This window comes from Glossina fuscipes, unplaced genomic scaffold (assembly GCF_014805625.2).
Source record: "Glossina fuscipes isolate IAEA_lab_2018 unplaced genomic scaffold, Yale_Gfus_2 2, whole genome shotgun sequence".
In the NCBI taxonomy this organism is placed as follows: domain Eukaryota; kingdom Metazoa; phylum Arthropoda; class Insecta; order Diptera; family Glossinidae; genus Glossina; species Glossina fuscipes.
The window spans coordinates 22,284,363-22,306,774 of NW_023998416.1; the positions used below are offsets into that span (position 1 = coordinate 22,284,363).

Below are 22,412 nucleotides of genomic sequence, written 5' to 3' on the forward strand. Positions count from 1 at the left end.
TTTCAAACAACGACACGTGATTGTTGATACTTTGAACACAATACTAAAATGTATGTGGGCCTAGTGTGTGTCCCTAGGGTCTGTTTAGCTGATAAGCGGCTCCATACGAAACCCTTTACACCCCAGTACACTTTATCAATCAATAAGAAATTCACAATTTTAAATGGTAAGTCTGTGTTTTCGTCCCTGCCTTTTTCGGCATAGTTTAACTTACCATCTAACGATTTATCCAATAAACGAGATTTTGGTACAACAGTCTCTCTGGACTCCAATACTGGTATTCTTTGATGTTTATCACTCTCCACGCTTTCCTCATTACTCTGCCAATAAACTGATGATATTTTAGCGACACACTGTAAACGAATAAAGAGGAAGATAAAATGGACTATTGATTTTAGAAATTCATGCACTACCGAAATGCTCTCAATGACTAATGAAATTTGCAATTTTATTGAATAATGATTCTGCTGGTGCTTTGGAAACACGAAAGCCACTAATCTATTTAATTATTCTATACTATTTCGGTAATGTTTACTGTTTATGGTTATATAATTATATAAATATCCTGTCAACGTGTTCGTAGGTTTCTAAAATCTACTAACACATTTCATTATCTATATAGATGCGCTATAGTTGCATACAACTAAACCAACGCATCCGTACTAAGCACACATGTTTGTGGACAATAGGAATAACCATCAAAACCTCAACTTTTGCCATATTACGCAATTATATATATTTACGGAATTTAAAATGATTGTTGATGATAGATACACTTCTATTAAATATATAGATGGCGCTACATATAGTAGAAAATGGTGATTGAAGAGAATGATTGGACTAATACTCGAAGACATGCAAGGAATTATTTCTAAATATTAGTTAACGTTTTAAAGGATAAACGTAAAGATAATTTAATTTATGCTCTTTGAGCCGACACTTATATAAGTGCAACAAACTCTAAACTGCACGTCTCCACTAAAGCACATAAATACAGCAAAAATTTGTTATTGACACATTTTAATTTATGTGCGGAATATTTGCAACCAGTAACAGTGACTACATTATGCCCGAATCTCTTTGCATGTGTGCTAAGCTGAATGCATTTTGACTTACCTTTAATTTCATGTCGCCATGTTTGAAATGTCACCCACGTACACGAAATTCTAATCCTAGCGTGGCTACTTCAAGACCTTCGCGTCCGACGAGTTTTGGTTCATAGTAACGTAAAAAAGAGCGATTTGCATGAATCCCGTTAATCAGCCAACTCAGATGACAAATAGGTTTCGATGGTGCCGAAGTACAATTTACGCGTACCATGTCACCAATTTGATAACGCGGCTGACCGCCAGTAATTTGTGGTCCTTTCGTTGGTGTAACTGTAAACAAAAGCATGTTTTTTCATTAACACGTACACATAGTTCTTTTTTTTTACACATACACACACACACGCACACACACAAACACACAAACACACACACACGACGAATGAACGAAAGGAATAGATGGAGTGATACTGTAAACACAAAAGCGGGTGTTAATGTAATGTAATATATTAAAGCTGCTGCTACTACTGCTGCTGCATTATAGGTTTGTGTAAGTCGCCAGTGTGCATATATTATGCATGCACCGTTGTTCCCTTGTTTTTTTGTTTTTTTTTTTTTTCTCTCTCTCTCTTTGTTTTCGGTCTCGTGTTTTTTGGTTTTTGTTGTTATGCTAAAAGGTTTGCGCGAGGAAGAGGAATAGGGGGAGAAAGCTCAACTTATAAAGTGAGCATCACATGATTATAATGTTTTCTACGTGTTTGTTTAGTTTAATGGGTAATTTCGTAAAATACATTTGTGGTCTGAAAATGTGTATTTAATTAAAATTAATTTTGTTGCGCAGGCAGGTCCGCTTATATACACATAGGTGAATGCTGGTCTAATATATATACCTGTTTTTATATATATATATGTATATATGTATATCCAAAGCAGACACATGTGCGGGCGCTTCTAAATCCGTGGTGCTGATATAAATAAATACTAAACACATCAACACAAACTACGCTTGCTTTCGTACAGTTAATATTAGTTTTAATTAGGTTGTTGCAAAATATTTTAACAAAAAAAAAAAAAAAAACTAAATAAAGAAAAAAAAAAATGAAAAACATAAAATATTATACCTTACAGGCTTATGTCGTCTGTTAATTTGAAACGGCAACAAGAGTATATGTCGAGTATAGGAGACAGACAACGTTATGAGATAACAAAGAGCTTAAATTTCATTTGCACAGAGAACAGAATACAAAATAAAGGAGAACGTTTTAATCCTTTTCGGGTTTTTGCATTCGATAATACATCCCAAGTTCACATGGCTAACAGGTCTTGCATGAGAGGCAAGCATAAGCAAATAAAACAGAATTTCTAGCACAACGTATATGTTCGCTGCACTGTAATGGAGACTTTGTCCTTCGTACTTGGTTTCAGAGTTTCCTGATTTTCCATCCGCATGAATGTAATTTGCATGCACACAACATTGCCTATGACCTCCCCTTCGATACTTTAAAGAGCATACAAGGTGAAACTAAGTGAGGTTAACTCGAAATTAACTAAACAAAAGTTCTTTCTTTAATCTTTAATCTTTTAGTAGAGTGTGGTAATATTTTGATCTCTCCAACCTATCCGGAATAGTGACATATGTTTTTTTGCAGAAGTTTAATCGATGTAGAATTTCTTATTTGTGCTTTATTGTCACTACTAGACTGGCGTAGAATTAACCTAACCATTCCACGTCCAAAAAGATGCCATTCTCTACATCAGCACATGGACATTGGAGATATAGTATCGTGAACGAATTTTAGTGTTTTTCTTCGTTGGGCTTTATAAAAAGATGGTCCCTACATAATAAAGGCTCTGCAGGTAGCGGTTGTAAGGCCTACTCAAGAGTATGCGTCAATTGTCAGATAGCGGTGGTATAGAATATACGGTGGTGTACAGCCTTACGTATTCCACTCTATTAAAATCGCTTGAAATTATTTGGTTTACCCGTGCTTGAGAAAAGAAGGCACATGTTAGGAATGATGGACGGGAACATTAGTTTCCCCTTTTTCTTCATCTCAGCTTTCTAGGCACAATGTTCCAATTAGGTTTTGCTCAATGCCGCATAAATTGCGAGGGTTTTTTTTTGCCGTTCCTTTGCACAGCTTGTAAAAATCTGACCGACTTCTATATACAAGTTTCCTTTTCTGATTCGATTCCTTTCCTTTCCTTTAAGAGAAAATTTCTAAGCCTGAACTGAGCTATTTCTTGTCAGTTGTACTCATGTGCTTTTATAAGACTAATGGCATATATTAACGATAGCATTAAGGTTGGCGTAAAGTGCTCACATATTTTTTATTTTATTTTTTTTTTTTGCTATATCTCTTAAAGTTAGATGTAACGAAAGATATTTTTATATATAATAATTATATTAGCTGAATGGAAATAAGATAAAAAATTTTAAAAAAACTTTGTGAAAAATCAATCTGCAAATTCGATATAATGTAATGTTTACATAATTATAAAAAAAAAAAGAAAAATGACGCACTTTCTACCCGTTCCCGGGTATTCGCGAAAGTAAGTTCATAGGCAAGCTTATCAAGCCATTGTTAATTTCTCTGCTAAAACTATGCAATGCCACTTATATTTATGCAAACTTCCATGCTTGGTAAACCAATGTTTTTGTTACTCGCTTGATTAAAGCATAAGCAACCGCAGGATATGAAATTAACTTTGAGAATATTCTTAGTATTTTACGAAGCTTTACGCTCGATAATCAAACCCACCCTAACACATGTTCATATCACACATACAGGGTGGCCCCATAGCCGCGCGTGAGATAGTACATACACTGTAAAGATTTCGAGAGACATGTCCTGTTGGGCGTTGGTGAGAGTTCGGCGGCATCAATTCAGCATCGTTGTCAAGAATCGATCACTTCAAGCGTATTTAACGAAGATTTGTACATTCATCCTAACAAAGTTCAATTGACTTAACAGCTGGAGCCTATTGGCTACGCACAACGCTTAGAGTTCGTTGAATGCGTTTTCAAAACACAACAGGTGCTTGCTAATTTTTCGAAAAGACTCATGCTACATATATACTGAAAGGCTTGAAGACATTTTACCCAATAGGCAATTCCATACATTATCTTGCCCTGCATACTTTGTGAGTCAGTAAAAAATTCACATTTTTAGTTGTAACCCCAGTTTTTTACTAAAATTGCTTCTTGAATGAAATTTAGGATGCCCTTTGTGTGTCGTCCATCAGTGGCGAAGTGAAACTAAAAGACAATTGTACCAATGAAAAAATCAGTGCCTACGTGCATCCGAACTCGTATTAATAAATAAATGCCGATGCTTCGTACATTCACAACTACATAGCTTATCCTACATACATACACACACAATTAAAATAAGTAAGAACGTTATAGTCGAGCCAGGGCGACAATAAGGTACTCTACACCACTTCACCTAATAGAGGTATTCACTCGTTTTAGTAACAATACCACTACCATGAAGAAAAACAATTAACAGTTCGGCCTCTTCCTGCGAGTTCTTATACGCGATGGTATACAACAAATAGACCTACCTGGTCTAAATTTGGTAATGTTGACTTGTGTGTTCATTTACTATTATGAATTAATTTTCACCACGATGTATTAAAAGTCTTTCTACTATATAAAGATCCGGAATGTAGGAATGGTTATATGAGAAGGGTTCAAAAAATTGCTTCCGGCGAATGTCGAAATACTATTAAACAGTGACTTTTATCGAGAAATTTTAAAAATTGCCATATTTTCCGTATAATGATTTTTTAAGGTAAGAGTTTATATGGTGAGTGGTCGGAAAAGTGGTCCGATCTGAAGCATATTCAATAGCGTTTGCCCTTGAATCAGAGCGCGCCTGTATATCAAAAATATGAAAATATAGCAAAAACTGCGAACTGTTGGATTTATGTGACCAGATATCAGACGGACAGACAGGAGTGGATCGAGAAAATGCTTCTGTATCGACCGGTATAATAAAATTTGGGTCTGTCTTAAGCCATTCATTACATATGTCTGCAAACACTTAATATGTCATGTACCATAAGTCTAGGGTGTAGTAATGGAATGTTTTAACTGACATGTTTGAATCCGGTTCAAGGATGTCTGAAGTTATTATTGTTTTTTTTAAATGTACGTCGATTGAAGGATATGCTCTGTACGAGTGGAAATAGGACGTGTGAGACCAACGTTCAATAGTTAAAAGGCCTGTCTTCACCGATGAAGCATTCACTACCACGGCGGTTGCATGCCAATCGACTTAAAGTATGCTCTACTGCACTGCGGATCGAATCCGGCAGCACCGAATGTTGGTGGAGCTTCTTATTTGCTACGCCATGCGGTAACCCAATATAAGCCGTAAATAGGAAACCATGGTCGAGATCCACAATTGTGTAAGAAATGTCTTGGTAGTCAATTACTTGCAAGTTTTCTGGGATTTTAATACAAACACTTAAAGAAAACTATGTAAAATTTGATTTATTATAGACCTTTGTAAACGTTTAGGGCTTGCGAGAATATTTCCTCAGATGAATGGTATCCAAAAATCTTGAAAGACACGCTAGTCTTAACCAAGCGTTACATTGATTACAACTCATAGCTTCCTTCTCTTTAAATCTAACATGCAGAGTAAATATTTGTAGTGAGTAAAAAGTAAAACAAAAAAAAAAAAAGCATTTCATCTGATCTGAAAAATTTCTAAATTTTCTTCATAAAAATAAATATTTATGCAGTTCACATAACTTGGAATTCTTTGATGCAAATCTAATGTTGAAAAATGTTTGCATGAGGAAAAAAGTAATAATAATTAGCGTTCAGGAGAAACTTTTCATATAAATGCCTTCATTCGCCCCCACCACTAAGCAAAAATTTAGATTGGTAGCCAGTAATGAAAATAGATGAATGAGTTCTCTCGCTCTGTAAAGCTGCGGCTATGTCATAATCATCATCAACGTTCTTCACCACACTTAGAAGTTGGTTGAGCGGTGGTGATGGTGATGGTCGGTGGTACTTCAACTAAAAGTGGTAACTAAATTGTATTAGTTATGGTTGCTTAATATTAAGTTCACTCTAAAATTGTTATTGCTGCAATTGCCGGTGCTGCTGTTGTTGTATACGCTTACACGCACGCAAACATTATTTATGGGTAAATTTTCCATTTGTATGCCAAGTGGCGAAAGCAACAACAATAACAGTACAGAAGCAGCACAGGCTTGTTATACTCATTTCATAAACTATCTCTAAACTCTTGTCAAACTTAATATAGTTTTTCGTGCATGATCTTCCTTTTTCGTTATTGTTTCTACCTTCACCGATCCAACCATTGAATTGAATGTTTAATGAATTCCTTACGCCGCGGCTTAGCAACTATATATGTAAGTGATGCTAATTAAATTTATTACTTTGGAACGTGTATCTGGGAAAAACTGTTTTCCATCATTTATGAATGTGCGTGTGTGCAGTTATGAAGAATTTACGATATCCATGTCTCCCTTTTTATATGTTATGTGCTTGTTGGGTCATTCAAGCAAACATACACATACGCATTCATTTACGTAATGTAACGTTTGTCAGTCAGTGCCTGTGCACTTAATTCACTTATCATAGTCAAATATAGAAGATATATGTATGCAAGTTTATTGTTCTTATATTCAACTTACCGACAACAATCATATCCTCATGGCCGGAAACAGTTTGAAATGATGGCGCTTCACCGGACACTTCACAACGATAACGACCTGTTGATTGCAATGTGACACGATGTAATACCACAACATTGTCTGTTGAATTTTGTAACTGTTTTGTTTTTTTTTTTTTTTTTTTTTTTGCCCCATAAAAATGAAAACAAAAAACACGAAAACAACAACAATGAAAGTTATTTAGAAAAGTTTAATTCTATACAAAAAAAAAAAAAAAAAAAATTTGTATCATAATAATGTAAAAACTTAAGCTTACATCAACATCAACACCGGGCAGGGGGAAAACTTGCCCCGGCGGCATGTCTCGCGGCACATAACGATAAAATTCAAAACCATCCTTATACCATTTGACTGAATATAATGATTCGCCATCCAAATCATATTTACAACCTAGCACAGCATCTTCATAACGCATGATGTGTTTCGGTATACGCACTTCAGTCATTGACAAAGACCAGCCGGAGGCTATGAAAAAGAAAATATGAAAATTATTTCCATTATAGAAAAATTAAAAACGGTTTTTGGGTCAACAAGATGTCAAAGTGAAACTTTTATAAAAAAAAATATATATATATATATATATATATATATAGATAAATATATTTTCTTTCTTGTAAATTCATAAAAGAACCAAATAAAGTGGAATGAAAATCATGAAAATGAAAACAGAACGGAATAAAAGATTAAGTAGCATGAGAAACGTAAAAGAAACATTAAAAAAAATGCATATTTAAAGTAACATAAAAAAATCCAGGCGCTCAAGTTTCAATTAGTGTGTCACGCTATGACCAAGCAACGAAAAATATGTTTCTTTTCACTGATTATTTCGTATTCGATTTATAAAATTTTACCGTCGCAATGTCACAACTCCTCACCAGTCTACATTTCCAAGCTGTATAACTTCCTTATTGTGTATTAATATCGACTGTCATTTGCAATATTCCGGAATGCGAATCAGAAACAGAGGTAAAGCTTCTTATTATGATAAGCTAAAACATACTTGACTGATTGTTAATCCGCCAGTTACATTCACTGTTACAACTTTCTGTCATTGTGAACGGGAAGCAACTTACTATAAAACCACCCTTCATTCACCTTTCAAAATAAATATTCAAGGCAAGAGCTTAAAAAAAAGAAATTATTTTTCAGTCATTCGCTGGCTGAAGAGGGATGCGAGTAGCCACCTAACTGTAGATTTCTAAATTTATAAACGGAAGAGTAAATGTAATTCTCCCTGTCTATACAGTCCGACCCGCCGTCTAAAGTCGCTCGTGCCCCTGGCACTTGAGCTTTACGGTTCTTATGAATTGCGCCATCTTATTACGTTCTTAACGCCTTAGGTTATTCGGCGCTACAAAATGTTCGCCAAACACGTGGTATCTGATTCTGCTGAGATTGCCGTGCATAGGAGGTGAGGGGATATATCCATCGCCATTTCGAAGAAACTGCATAAATCGGTATATGAGATAGTCATATATTTCAGGTGAACTGATTCAGAAATCAGTTACTAGACGCATGTCGCTCCTTCCTACTTTAGAAAGATAGATAAGCGGATGTAAAGATAGGAAGAAAGCGGATAAGGAGACGCCTAATTAAGACATAGAAGCATTCAAAAAAAGTAATATAAATCAATGATAGAACACATTTTTAATAAGAGTTTGAAAAAATTTCATTTATTTATTTTCTTATTTTTACATGAAGTTCATCCAATAAAGTGACTGCTAAGTATTAAGACCAAACTACTACGAAGTATATAAGCGAAAATAAAATAACGAGAACAATAAAATTCATGTGCAATAAGCAAAAGAAATTGGAAGTGAATCTATAAGATGCTTAGCCTAACCAAAGCCAAACATTTCCATAAGAAGACAAAGACATAATTAGGTCCCAACACAAATTCCTAAAGGCAAAGAACAGAAAGTTGCTTTTAAAAAGGTCCCATTAAGTCTACATAGCAACTTTATTGGAAAGAGACCACACAAAAAAAACATCCCTGAATATTGGTCTCACTAAGCTTGTATATAGTGTTTTTATAACGTTAGAATCGCCAGGCTCTTCATACCAGTGTTACATGCAACCAAACGCTGACCAAGCTTTACTTAAGGACATGTCAATATGCAAACTAAAACGTAGTCTTCGTTCGAAGAAAACTCCCAAGTCGACGAACAAATCTACATTTTACAATCTTTGTGAATCGAATGAAGTTCTCCAGGAGAAAGAACACTTCTTCCATTCTTTTGGATCTCATCAAATTTAGTAGTAAGCCCACAAGCAAAATGAGTTGAGTTAAAAAGATTGACGAGGTCTAAGAAATGTTGGAAGCGAAGAGAAAACGAAGCGCAGTAATAATAGATATAAGTCCCGACAGAAATGAAAATAATGAAAACATTAGGGATGTACCTCTCTCTTGATTAGTATCAACAGGTTCTTTTTCGTTTATCATTCAAAAAAAAACAAAGAAAATTGTACTCACCTTTAGAATAAAAATCTAAAAAGACTAAAAAAGGAGAGAACTAAACTTCCACACTCTGTAATATCTGTATATGTGTCTCTTGTAACGGGGCAAACGACCCAAAAAGCCGTCCCATTTTCACTATCAACCTTTACGCAAGAACGTCCAATATTTTTGCCAAATTTCGCTCTTTCATGGATACATTTACCACAGCAGTTCACAGGTAGATGAACAGGTGAACTGATAGACATTTCTAGAGCAACTCAGATTTGATACCATTCAATTATATGTATTAGTTAATATGTTCCCTACAGCTTCTTGTTGGGTACTGATAAAAGAATGAACTGTTAAGATTCTATAATATTGAGTAGGTGTGGCCAATTTTTAACAATTTTGAGTAGACGCTGCAGGACCACCCATAGAATACAAATGCAAATTTTTATCACACCAGGCACTGGTTTATAAGTAATGAGGGAAAAAACACATTTTTGTGACTTTTCAAAACCGAGGTGATCGCTGTGTACTGATGTACTGTAATCATGTCCTTTGACCAATTTCACGCATTTCCAATATCGAGTTAAGGAACTTTGTGGCAAGTTTGAAGCCGAATGCTGCATTTATGCGACCAGGAGAATACTACCTTACACAGATAGACAGCCAGACAGCCAGACAGACAGACAGCCGGCCAGACCCACATGCTTAAATCGGTTTAGTGTTTGATGCTAATTAAAAATATTTCAATTTTACGGGTTTTTTGAAACTTCACTCTGGATGTTGCAAACGTTTTGACAGAATGCTAGGATGGGAGTAAAGACAGTAAAAACATCTCTCCAGTGGTTAACATTAAATTTTGTTAAATAACTTAAATGATTTTATTCACCTCTACTTACCCTGAAAACTGCTGCAGTGTGAAATCTGACTTGGACAGTGAATTCGTATTTTTGAATTCTTTGAATTTTCTTTGTGTCATATCAAAGATATGACATGTTTTTACCTCTCAGATATGACGGTGTTAAAAAGTCTAGTAAGTAAGAGTAAACTTTACTTAAGAATGAAATTATTATTATCTTGCAAATGAAACCACAAAAGCGAAACTTAATTGCCTAGAATTTGTGCTGGTGTGTCTATCTTGGATAGTCTTTTTTCCGGTTCACTTCGGGGCCACTCGTAAATAGTGAAGAGCAAAAAAAAAAAATAAAAATTTACTATTGAAATTTATGGTTTTTAAATGAGCATAAAAGAAAACTTTACGTAATTTTCCAGTTTTTCCCTTTTTATGCTTTCGCCTGCGCTCGCCTTGCACAAAACTAAAAGCTAAGGAAAAGAAGAGGAGAGAAAACTTTTCTTTCTTATACGTAACATATATTTTACTTCTTTTGTTACCGTTACGAAGACGCAAAGAAATTAAATCAAGAAATGAGGTCAAAAGTGTGGCAAAAAGTACAATGCACCACAGTTTAGTTTCTCGCATACATTTTCTCACACTTTCCCGTTGTTATATTTTTCAGCCTTTGTCTTATTGTCGGTTTTTATGCCTTTCATTAAGTTAACTTTCTTCTTCGTTGAAGAAGAATAGAAAGAAAAAAAAAAACTTGCATTTTTCATCTTAAATGTCGGTAAAGTAAAAGTTCCTCTCCTTATTCCTTTTGATTCTCGAGCATTTCTTTCACTTTTCCTTTTTTTGTCCTTTTTGCATTTTTCCTTTCTTTTACTCATTTCTGCCTTATTATAGAAAAGAAATATAAAACACATGTGTATAGAGAAGTAGTGCGAATGGATAAATGTGTGAGTCTATTAGAAATGACTTCAGGAGTGTGTATGATTTTAAATGAATTATTGTCATAGTTGGCAAAAAAAAAAATATACATATATATATATATGTATAGTGTACACATCTTTAAAGAAGAAAACTATTGAAAAATGTTGGAAAATCATTGGGGTGCAAAAAAGTTTGTTTCCAAAATTTTATGTGTCAAGGGGGAAAAGTTGAGTGAATTTTATTTTAAACAATTTAAACAGACAAAAAAATGTTATGTTTGGCTTGAACGAATCCATTTTACACACACACGCACGCATACTTATATGTATGTATGTACATGTATATACATATTATGTTTTCAAAAAAAGGAAATAGTATCACTGAAGCAACCCGGTGATGCAAACGCCTCATGGAAGACCATACATTTAGAAAAGCGGAAGCTGAATGAACTGAATCTTTCGAATGCGCTATGAGAAGCGAATATTTTTCGAAGCAACAATTCGCTTTCTTGATTTTTACGTGATTTTGTATTCCTGTGCTCCTTCCGCGTACTGCGTCGTAAGAAACTACAAATTAAATTAGATAAGAGGGGTTGCTTTTCAGGGGAGACCCTGTATATAATGTATGTCAAGCTATTATTATGAGCAAATTTTCATCAAGAAATATTGAAAATTATGTCCTTATAAATTTTTATTTTTTGTATAAAGGCTGATATAGAAGGAGGCTCAAAAAATTTCCTCATTCGAATCAAATTTTTGCCCTTCAACACCCGCCTATTTGAATGCTGAAAAACAATTTCCTAGCAATTCTTGCGACTTTTCAAAATAAGGCTTCATGTGAGGAGCGGTCGAATAAATGGTCCGACCCGAGTCATTTTCGATAGCAACCGTCGTTCAACCAAAAGCATGCCATTGTACCAGATTTCATTAAAATTTTTCAAAAAATTCGACCTGAACGTTTCGCACAAAAATAGATGCATAGACATCAGACGAACTGACGGACAGACAAGCGTAGGTCGATTCAGACTCGGTATAATAAAAGCTTGGTGTATTTCAAATCCTTTTTGGTGTTACATATGTACGTACAAATTTGCTATGCCATGTACCCTACATGGTGTAGAGTATAATGGAAAGTGCTGGAGTAAGGACCAAGAAATTTGGTTTTCTACTTCTCGCAAATATTTCTGCTTAATCGAGAGAAGTAACAATTAATCGTGAAACAACTAAAGGGAAGTGTGAAACGCGATTTGGACTAACAACCAACAACTTTCACTTTCAATGCGAAACGAGAATAGTGCCGTAGAAAAAGGTTAAAATCAAATCTGATAGGAGGGCAAGTATTTATTCTATATCGCTAATTTAAACTAAAGCTATCAGTAAAAGTCAAAGCTTTCTGATGCAAGTATATATATATTTATACAGAAACGGTGCTGACAACGATGCGAACTTAGTTTTGAAAATTTCAGAAAATCCGAACTGTTTTAGCATATTTGCTATAGGAGACGCACTTTGGGTGATGATCGGAATTCGTATACTCTGCCAGCTGTATTTTCGCAATGTAGCCAGCCAATGGTCTTAAGAGGTTGTGACTGTGCTTTTTGGTCATAGTTTCAGTGACTTTTCAGCAAGTTTGATTTTCCAAAGTCATATTTGCTATAAGACTATCGAACATAGGTTTTACGAAAACCGTTGAAAAATAATTGCAAGGCCTTCGACACATTGCTGACCATATGGCTGTAAGATTTTTTAAAAGGTTTTAATATCAGAAAAGTCTGAATTCGGCATATTCTCCTAGAAGTTTTGCAACGTACGCAGCTTGGGGTAGAGATACGTCAATTTGTGTAGTTGTATGCAAAGAAGAGAAAGACTTGAAGTACACTTAACTTTTATCATATGAATCGATTTCGAAGCATTTTCTAAATCAATTTAATCCATATGGACCTTATCCGGTCCGATAGCTGGCCCTGTGTAGAATATTCAAATGCTACTACATATATTTTAAATGTCATCCCGTTAACAATTTTTTTCAGATTCCTTATAAAATTGGCACCTGTCCTAGTGTGCTCTGAGGAATCATCAACAAAAAAACACAGCTGCACAACGGATAGAAACGTTGGGCCTATGAAAAGAAGAAAAAGAAAGAAAGGAAAAGAAAGTTCCCCTATGGAGTAACGGAAATCCACCACAAACGTTCACCTCTTGCGTGCGGTGCCTGGGCTAGAAATGTCATGATAGTTACCGTAAATCCAGACCGAGGACTTATTAATTGACGTCACATTTCTGTCTTCAACATACAAATCGCAATTTTCGAGTTATTTTGAGGATATTTTACACACTGACGTCGTTGTTATTAATCATTTGGTTTTTTTGGCCTTATGACTAAACTTCTCAGTTCATCACTTTCTTTTGCTTCTCATTTATTTTAATTTATATATCAGATGGTTCAGGTCATACGCATAATATTTTGTGCTTTGTCTCATGTTGAAGTTAACATCTTTTTCATTTGTCGCTTGAGGGACAAATTAATAATAACTAGGAACTTAATTTAATTTAATATTAATGTCATTTCACCAAAATAAAATTATTCAGTAAAATTCATTGCTTCGGTCCAAGGACTGACACTGCTGAAAACAGATGTCATCATAATAATTTTGAAAAAGTATTTATGTAAAAAAAACGAAAGTCATTGGAAAATAGTATTTTTGTATACTGAAGAAGAGAGGAAGATTTGGACGGGATGGGACTACCATTATAAACCACTTCCTCGCGAATGTTTCCCTTATGACGAAAATACCTTATTTTTAGCACCTTGCGATGAAAATTGTTTCGAGTTACTGAGTTCACTGGAATACATTGGTCAATTTTGCGAACAGCGTCGTCTCTGGGTAACAAGTCTTATGAAGAGTAAGCCTTCATGAGGCAACGGTTGTAGTTTTAGAATCTTTTTGTTAATGATAAGTGGATAACTGTATAGGATTTCTTCACTTAGTAGTAACTCTCCGTCGACTGTGCACATGTCACACCCTATATCACTTATGATGCAGGTCATATTATTAGTAATATTTTCCAAGCGGAAAGCTTCAGCTTGGGCGAATTCTCATACGGTATAGCAGACGCATCCTTGATCTCTAACGAAATTAGGATTTCTAATAACTTGTAAAAAGTTTTCAAACATTATGCATTTTACTTTCTTGGCAAACACAGACGCCACCACCCTTGACGCAGTACTCGTACAGCCCGGCAAGACGGTGCAAAATTATGTTATGTGATATTTTAATTTAAATAAAAAATGTTTGTCGTTTGACAAGGTTTCGACACAGGATGGTGCGAATTAATCGTGCTTAGCAGGGGACGCCTATACGAGGTCTGTTCAAAAGTAAAGTGATATATCTTCAATCCAGAACATCCCTTTCAGAACAATCCCTTTTCTTGAATATTTGAACATATTTTTGTTGATTTGTCTGTTGTTGATTTTTTATTTTAAATAAATTTAATGTAACAGAGACAAACTGTCAAGTAATTGTGAGTTGCATTGACTTCAAAAAGTTTGTTCATGTTTCCTTTGGAAAACAATATACTCGTCATACTTCAAATTCAATAACCCCTTAAAATATTTGAAAAGCAGGAGCATAACAGTTGCGTAAGAGAGCACCTATCCTTTTATTTCGACTCTTGCAAATGCTTATTTAGAAAGTGATTACAATTGATGCAACGAATTGAATTGTACGTCGACATCTTTTGGAAACCTTAAAAACTCGTCAACAATATAAACCAAATGGAAAAAGCACTCGTCGTCTTAGGCATAGGTATGAATACAAGATTTCCCATAAATATTAGAAGAACTAAACGCGTCGTAAATCGCGCTAAGCAGAAAATTTATTAAAGAAAGAACCCGGGGAGTAAAGAAAAAAGAGTTTCGAAAACCACTAATGGCGAACGTTTGGTTTATTCCCATGAATATGCAACAAGATGAAGCTCAACTTAAAAAAATCTTTTGCACACGAAGAAGTTCCACGCTGCAAACTACGGCCGGTCTCTTCCAACGCTGTTTCTTACTACAGGAAATCAACCGAAAATATTATTAATTTGTTTTCCATACGGAACTCTTTTATATGGCAATCTTTGGATCAAGTACTTTACCTTCTAATGCCCTATAAAATGTTTAGTTGTGAATTTGATCATAAAATCTCCGAATCGGGTGCTTTTCGAAGTGTTTTAAACGTTGTGTTATCTTTTACTTATACTTTTCTTATTCTATATATCAATAGGATAATCGCTTATCTCAATTATTCTAATCACTAGTCGGACCCGACCAAATCGCATTTCTTACACATTCCCACTGTGGGACGCTCAGCTAAAGAGAAGAAAGCAGAAATCATATGTCTCCGTGATCAAGGATCAAACTTTTGTCCGCTTTTGCCAACTTACTCTCCCCTCACCTAATTTCCAAAACAGATGATTTCGAATAAGGCCTGCCCTGCGCCTGCAATTCAAACAACTGGCATTCATAAGATTATATTGACTATCCTACCATTTACCTATGTCTAGGATCAAAACGAGGAGGAATTTATTTGTTTAATTTGGACATAATTAATTGTTTCCTCGACAATGGTGCAAAAAACTAGTTTTTGAGTGCACACAATATCGATTGTAATCTCCACCGTGCATTATTACCTGACAGTTTTTTTTTTTTTTGTTTACTGTCACACATAAACAGTGCGACTGTGAAAACGATGATTATTGTGAATGAAAAAGAAAAGCTTGACATATTCAACACCTCCGTTTCATAAATAGTCTTTTGCGGAAAGCTGTTTGAATGCGCACTAAAATCCCAAACCCATTGAAAAAGTTAAAAAAATGGCTTCAAAACTTATTTTCTTTTTTTTAAAACATTTATGTCAGTAGTTTTATACAAAATAAGTGTAGGAAGTTTTAAAACGTAGCTATAAAAAACGCATAACCATTTCGTTGAGAAAAATTATTTTTTTAAAAATGGACAAATTTTTTTATCATATCTCGATACATCAAATATTTGTATGCATATAAATTTCGTATGCATATTTAAAATAAACAAGTAACAAAATTACATTTAGTCGAAGCCGAATATTTTATACCCATCGTCGTTATGCTAAAAAAGAGTAAAAAAAGGAAAAAAGAACTGAATTTTCATATCCAATAGTGTTGGGCGGACGTGACTGCTTTATTCTATTTTCAAAATAAAAGTGAAAATTTATATGACAAGTGGGCGTAGTAGGCGCGTTCTTTGATCAGTTTGGGTTACTTTCAAACATTTTTGCAAATTTGCAGCCGAGCGTACGGACAGAAGAACCGACGAAGATACAGACATGCTTAGGTGCATTCCGAATTTGAAACTACAAAGGTCTTGAAACTGAAAGCAAGTTTGATACTCTATAACATCAGGTAGGCGCGGTCAATTTTTCCCAGTTTTTACAGATGTTACAGCATTGCCTATTTTTATCCTGCAGTTTGTCAGCCTTGAACAGAAGAGTAATTTTTTATTTCTGTTGAAAAACAAAGGTGTTCTCAGTTGACGTTGTACTGTAGGCGTGTCCTTCAACCGATTTAGCGTATTTTCAATAAGAAATCTGCGTACAATAATTTCCAATGTCCCTGCATGTTCAAACTTGATTAGCTTAATTTTTGTGGCCGGGGATCGAACAGACGGACATCCTTTAATCGATTTAGAATTTGATGCTGATCAAAGTTATATACACAAATACTTTAAGGTTGAGTTCCTGAAGTTTCTTTCCAAGCGTCGCAAACGTTTTCATAGAACGAGCATACCCTTCATTTTTTGGTGATGGATATAAAAGGAATTTTTTGTTTTTATATCGTCATAACATCAAATGTCACTAACTTTTCAATAGTCATTATTGCACCCGTATATAATAGACCGCAAATAAAAATAAATTTTAATTAACAATTTAATTCAATTAAAACCAAAAAAATAAAGAACTTGCGTCGGCAAACAAAAAAAAAAATGGTAAGAACGGAAACAGCAACGTAATAATAACAACAACAAAAAATTGAATTGTTTGTACATCCAATACGAGTGAATATGTACACATATATATATGTACATACAGTTTTGCACCTAATGAATTATGCGGTTCAGAGTCATGTAATTATGCATCCAACGCACATGCCACAATAATCGATCATTTTCCTGTCCGGAATTGCTGTTATTATTGCCGGCGCTGTTGTTGGTCAACAACTTCATGAGGAGGTAAAATTTACAAACAACAATAAAATTAATAAATAATAAAAGCAAAAATAAACAAGTAAGACGGATTAACACGCCCTCAGGCGAATGTTTCGCACACATCATCTGAATTTCTTATATGAATACTGTGCTGATACAATTCACACCTATGTCTGCACCATTTAGAAGAAGTCCAAATTTGCTTGTCCTGGTGCCGTTTTTGTGGACTCATACATATTAGTAGTTGGGATTTTGAGAATGCGTACAACTCTCCGACACTGTAAGCAGCATTCCAACACATGCACAAACGGATGCTGAATATATGCACAATTTTCAATCGACCCGAGTTCTTAGAGCAATCAAGATCTAATATACGTTGTAGAGCATAATTGGGGCACATATGTGTGCGTTGCAAACAGAATGATAAATTTACTATATCGACTTTCTACGGTGATATATATAAAAATGAATTTTACTGCGTTTGTAATGCTTATTTAAAAAACAACCTTTACAGCGTGCGCAATGGGCATGAATGTGCCTGGCAGAGTATGCTCTTGTAATAAACATCAAAAACTTTCCAGGCTTGTCCAAGCTTATTTTATTTGTTGTGCACACACTACCAGAGGCTGGAAGCTTTGCCACAGGCTTTGCAGAGGATAATAAAGAATGGAATTCGTCCGGTATTTTCCTAAGAACCCAACATAGGTTCAAACATTTTAAAGTATTCTTAGGCTTGGGTATCCACACAAAACATTTCAAATGCATGAACAAGTTATACCTTTCATTAATTGCTGCGCACATATTAGTTTTATCACTCTATTGTGGCACATACATACATTCGCGGCTGCATTGAACTTCAGATACTGAATTCCAAATATCAGATATGGTGCACCAACTAGCGAATATTTGTCTCCAATTAATAAATAAAGTCGTGAGCACGGGGAACCTGATACATAGCAATAGTTACCCTAAATTATGTACATCGTCTACCAAGTTTCTTGATGTTGAGCGTTAGGTGCTTAACACAACGCTCCAGATAGCGGTTTTTGGCCTTCGATTATAAAATGGTGAACATAAGGCGACGTCTGATGATGGTGAATGTCGGATACGCAATTCGAAAACGCAAACATCGTGTCAGAGATGCAGTATGCAACGCATCAAACATCAGGTAAGAGACAAGAGGATAGTGTCTGTTATAGAATATGGGATAAGAAAAGCAAGCTGCGGTGTCCAAGGCATTAAAAATCACATATCCAGCACGGGAAACATTCAAAAGGTACGTGGAACTAAGTGTCGACAACCGAATACGGGGGAATCTCGTAATTTCGCATCTATAGGATCGTTACCGTAAGCGGAGCGGCGTTGCAAACGTCCTTCTTCTACCTTCTTCTTCCGATTTGACAATGGTAAATTTTCTCAATGAGTGCAAAGTCGAGAGAAAGATTTTGCCAATCAGCAGACAAATAACAAAGCAAGCTGTTTACTCAGCCCAAATGTGAAACATTGTTGTTGTTAGTTGATGTAAACATAGTCTTGATCGATATTAATCACAATTCTGGTGCGAAAGAGGTCATCTTATAACCCAAGGAGACCTAGAGTCATCGCATATCATTTTACGAGAGGGAAGACAAAAGTGTCCCAATGTTTCATTTTCTTCCCGCTCTTTCGCACCTGGCTTAATACTCTAAAAGCTCCCTTTATTGGCATTTTCACTTTGTCGCCGCCCAGAGTACCAACCAATTATTAGCTACATCACTGCTGATACAAGAGTATATTATGTTTATTGTGCCAGAAAGACCTGACAAATCGCAACTTTTGAGTTGTTTTGCTACAATTTATTTATTCTGCTCCGAAAATGAAAGTTATTAAAACTGTTTCAGATCGGAGCACTTTCCATGTAAAATATTATTGTGGGAAAACATTGTGTCACAGAGTGTTAAATATTGGTCCTTGGATTACTGTGTTTTTATCAAGTTTTTGTAATTAAACTAAAAATCTCAATTTGTGAAGCTACAGCACACTAAGGAGGCGATCTACTAATTCTTGGCTGATCCATTAATTCTTGAATGGCGTGTTAATCTTGTCAACTTTTCAAATCGTTTGACGCGATCGTTCACTTTGTAAGTTTCTTAAAAAAAATTCGAAAATAAATTTTGTTAATCGCATATGGCCCGCGTGAGGAATCTGCGGCAAGCTGGCCAGCTGACATTATTAACAATTTCATAAACCCCAAATGAATGACATGAAAACAAGAGCACTCCAATAATTAAAAGCCATATTCATAAACTGCGCGACATAAATACAAGCCCCATAATAATTGCAAAGAATTTTACAAAGCTTATGAGTGGTTAAAAAGTTATTAAAATGTTTGTTTTTTTTTTTTTTTTTTTTTTTAAACAAAAGAATTACGCAAACAAATTTTTTTCTTCCTTTTATTAAAGACTGGTTCATGCTTATGTCTCTATTATGTATAAAAATTCACTTACACTTATTTGTTTTACTTTCAAACCTTGTTCATAATTCTGTGTTCTTCATGCTTCCACATAACATTGAGTTTATAGTTTGTCAGATAAAGTGAAAAAAAAAAAACAAAGAAAAAAAAATAAAAAAAAACATAAACAAAAACATTAAAGCTACCGCAATATAGAACAAACGAAATTCACAAAAAAAAAAAAAAAAAAGTTATACAAAAGCTTTTATTTCCCAGCACTACATATATACTCTTTTATAAAACAATACAGCAATGTACACCGCATTACATGCAATATATAAAAAAAAACTAAAAAAAAATTGTCTATCGTTGCTATCGTAATCAAGGTTCAAATGACCTTAACTTCAATGGCTTTACTTGTGTCTTCAAGTAACGTTTTAAGAAAACGATTTTGATCTTATTTTATGCTTTTCCTTTATTTAACCATCACCTCTAGTGAAAGGCATTGCAACGGCAAACAGATACGCTCATACTTGTATCGCTATTTGTTCTTTCTTCTGCACTTATTAATGCCAAATAAGAATCAAAAAAAAATCTTTAATGGGAATCTTATGTAAATCATGTAAAAGTCATGTCGTACAGCCTTAGTCAAATAAAATCGAGAATATTTACTTAACCATTTCGGTCCTTTTCCTTATTCAGATGCGTGTGTATGGGAGAGGAATATATATATATATATATATATATATATATACGTATGTATATGAGAGAAAGCATATTAAGATAACCAAACACTAGCGGTGTTTTCTTTTCTTTTTTTTTTCTTTTTTTTTTTTTTTTGGTAAAGTAAAAGAATGACTTAAGTAAAAATTAAATTAATTTGCTTGAGGTAAACAGATCAGCAAAGCGCAAAATAGGTAAAGCAGGATGAGGAAACTTAAAAATCTTTGCGGTTGTACTGATGATAAGCAAATGAAAATCTGGGTCAATGCAGAAACGAAAATGAAGTTAAACACACAAACCCAGAGAGAACAATATCGCAGCAAAACTAAAGAAGAAAAATGGAGGCAAACATAAACAATTTGATATAAAATGGGCTCAGATATATAATATACAAGCAAAGAGAAAATCAAGTTAAGCAATTATTTTCTTTGATTTTTGTAATCAGTCTCGCAAAGATATCAGCCTTATAGCACTTTTGCAGTTCCTAGGAAGTATTCGTATCGACAGACTAATGGAAAAAAGTGATTATAATAAAAGAACATTTCTATGACACGTTTCAAAAATTTAGACGCTTTTTCCTCAAAACGTGATCCATAAAATGACTCCTTCAAATTTCATTCCTTTCATCCGAATCCTTTACAGCATCTTTAAAATAATGTTGCGACGAGTAATGAGTAACGGATTTTTGGCGAATTTACATAAGTTAAATACATTTTATTAACACAAAATTTCCTTTTTCTTTTTATCACAAATTTAACTTTTCCCCTAATCGCTTAACTAGGTCAACCTCTTTAGCAATGACGAATATACTCGTCAAGCACAGGATTTATGTAATATAAAATTAGATTATTATTATTATTATGGCAAATACACATTCACAATCATAAAATTTGATGAGGATATCCGACAACGACGGCCGGACGGACTGATCGTAACATATATACTCGTCATGGACATTTAATTAGTCAACTGCCCGCCAGTCATACAAAAATTATTATTTCCTTTAAATCTTACTTCTCCATCTACATATATAGGATTCTTTTTTTTTTAATTCAAATATTAATTCGTTGCGAGAGTGGCGCCCTAGAGAGTTCAACAATAATTTTTTTTAAACTTCTCGAATATTATCTTTCTAGTTTTTTTCCTTCCATCTTGAAGTTAGAATTTTTTTTTTTTTTTTTGACTTTGTTCTCCTTCCTTTCTATGCCCATACAAATGATGAGAATGAAAGCGCAAGATGTCAAATGGCTTAACACTCAGTTAAGTGCTATTCATTCCAGAAACACACAAAAACGCCCATTAACCTTCTAGTTTGAGTTTTGAACGACATGTCGACATGACATATCTTTGCATTTCGTTGTCTCTGCTTGCGTCGTCTGCTAGAAAGCATGGCATTTTGAATATCTTTACTAGTGACCGTATTTGAAAAATCGAATTTTTAAGCCGCACAAAGTATTCGAGCCACTAAGAAACCTTTAGGATATCGTTTTTGAATGTCCACTAAACAAACATTTGCTTAGCAATCAAGTAAATTCAACTTGTAACCTTCAGCACACCGAGTTTCGCAGTGAAAATGAACGCCTTCGGGCTACTCGCACTCAGCCTATTAACAAGATAGTTTTTTTGCTTTTTTTTCTGCATTAGTTTGAGGGGGTGGTCGTCACAGATTTTTCTCAAGGCAAAAGCAATTATTCGACTTCATAAATGTTTAATGTTAATGATGAGTATTTCTACGAGGCGTGCATAACGCATTTATTTATTTCTACGCATTCGTAATATTCTTTATTACAACTTTAGGCGGAAAGCTATATTTCCTTCACTTTTCTGGTGTAATTAATTTTTGCAACTTAAGTGAACACTTGAAGCTTTTGTGTCTAGTAGAAGAATTAAGTATTAATTTGTCGGCATTACCTACTACTACATCAAGTAGTGCAACAACAGCAACTGTGGCTTTACTGTTCCCGTTAAAATGAAAAATTATTAAAACCTCCACAAAATCCTAGAGACTTAACAAACAATTCTTAAAGCAGAAAAAAAAAAAAACCAAAAAAAAAAAAA

The 22,412-nt window shown here is 34.5% G+C and overlaps 1 protein-coding gene across 1 annotated transcript in view; it reads right to left on the reverse strand.

The window, feature by feature from the left end:
* Positions 1 to 270: 270 nt before the first annotated feature.
* Positions 271 to 22,412, reverse strand: part of LOC119633294 — a 54,582-nt gene continuing 32,440 nt past the window's right edge. Inside the window, exons 2-5 of the mRNA XM_038026780.1 lie at positions 7,024 to 7,232; positions 6,729 to 6,864; positions 1,117 to 1,379; positions 271 to 353 (exon numbers count right to left, since the gene is read on the reverse strand). Coding sequence (XP_037882708.1) covers positions 1,147 to 1,379; positions 6,729 to 6,864; positions 7,024 to 7,232 — 578 coding nt within the window. The 3' untranslated portion in view covers positions 271 to 353; positions 1,117 to 1,146. The remainder of the gene's footprint in view (positions 354 to 1,116; positions 1,380 to 6,728; positions 6,865 to 7,023; positions 7,233 to 22,412) is intronic.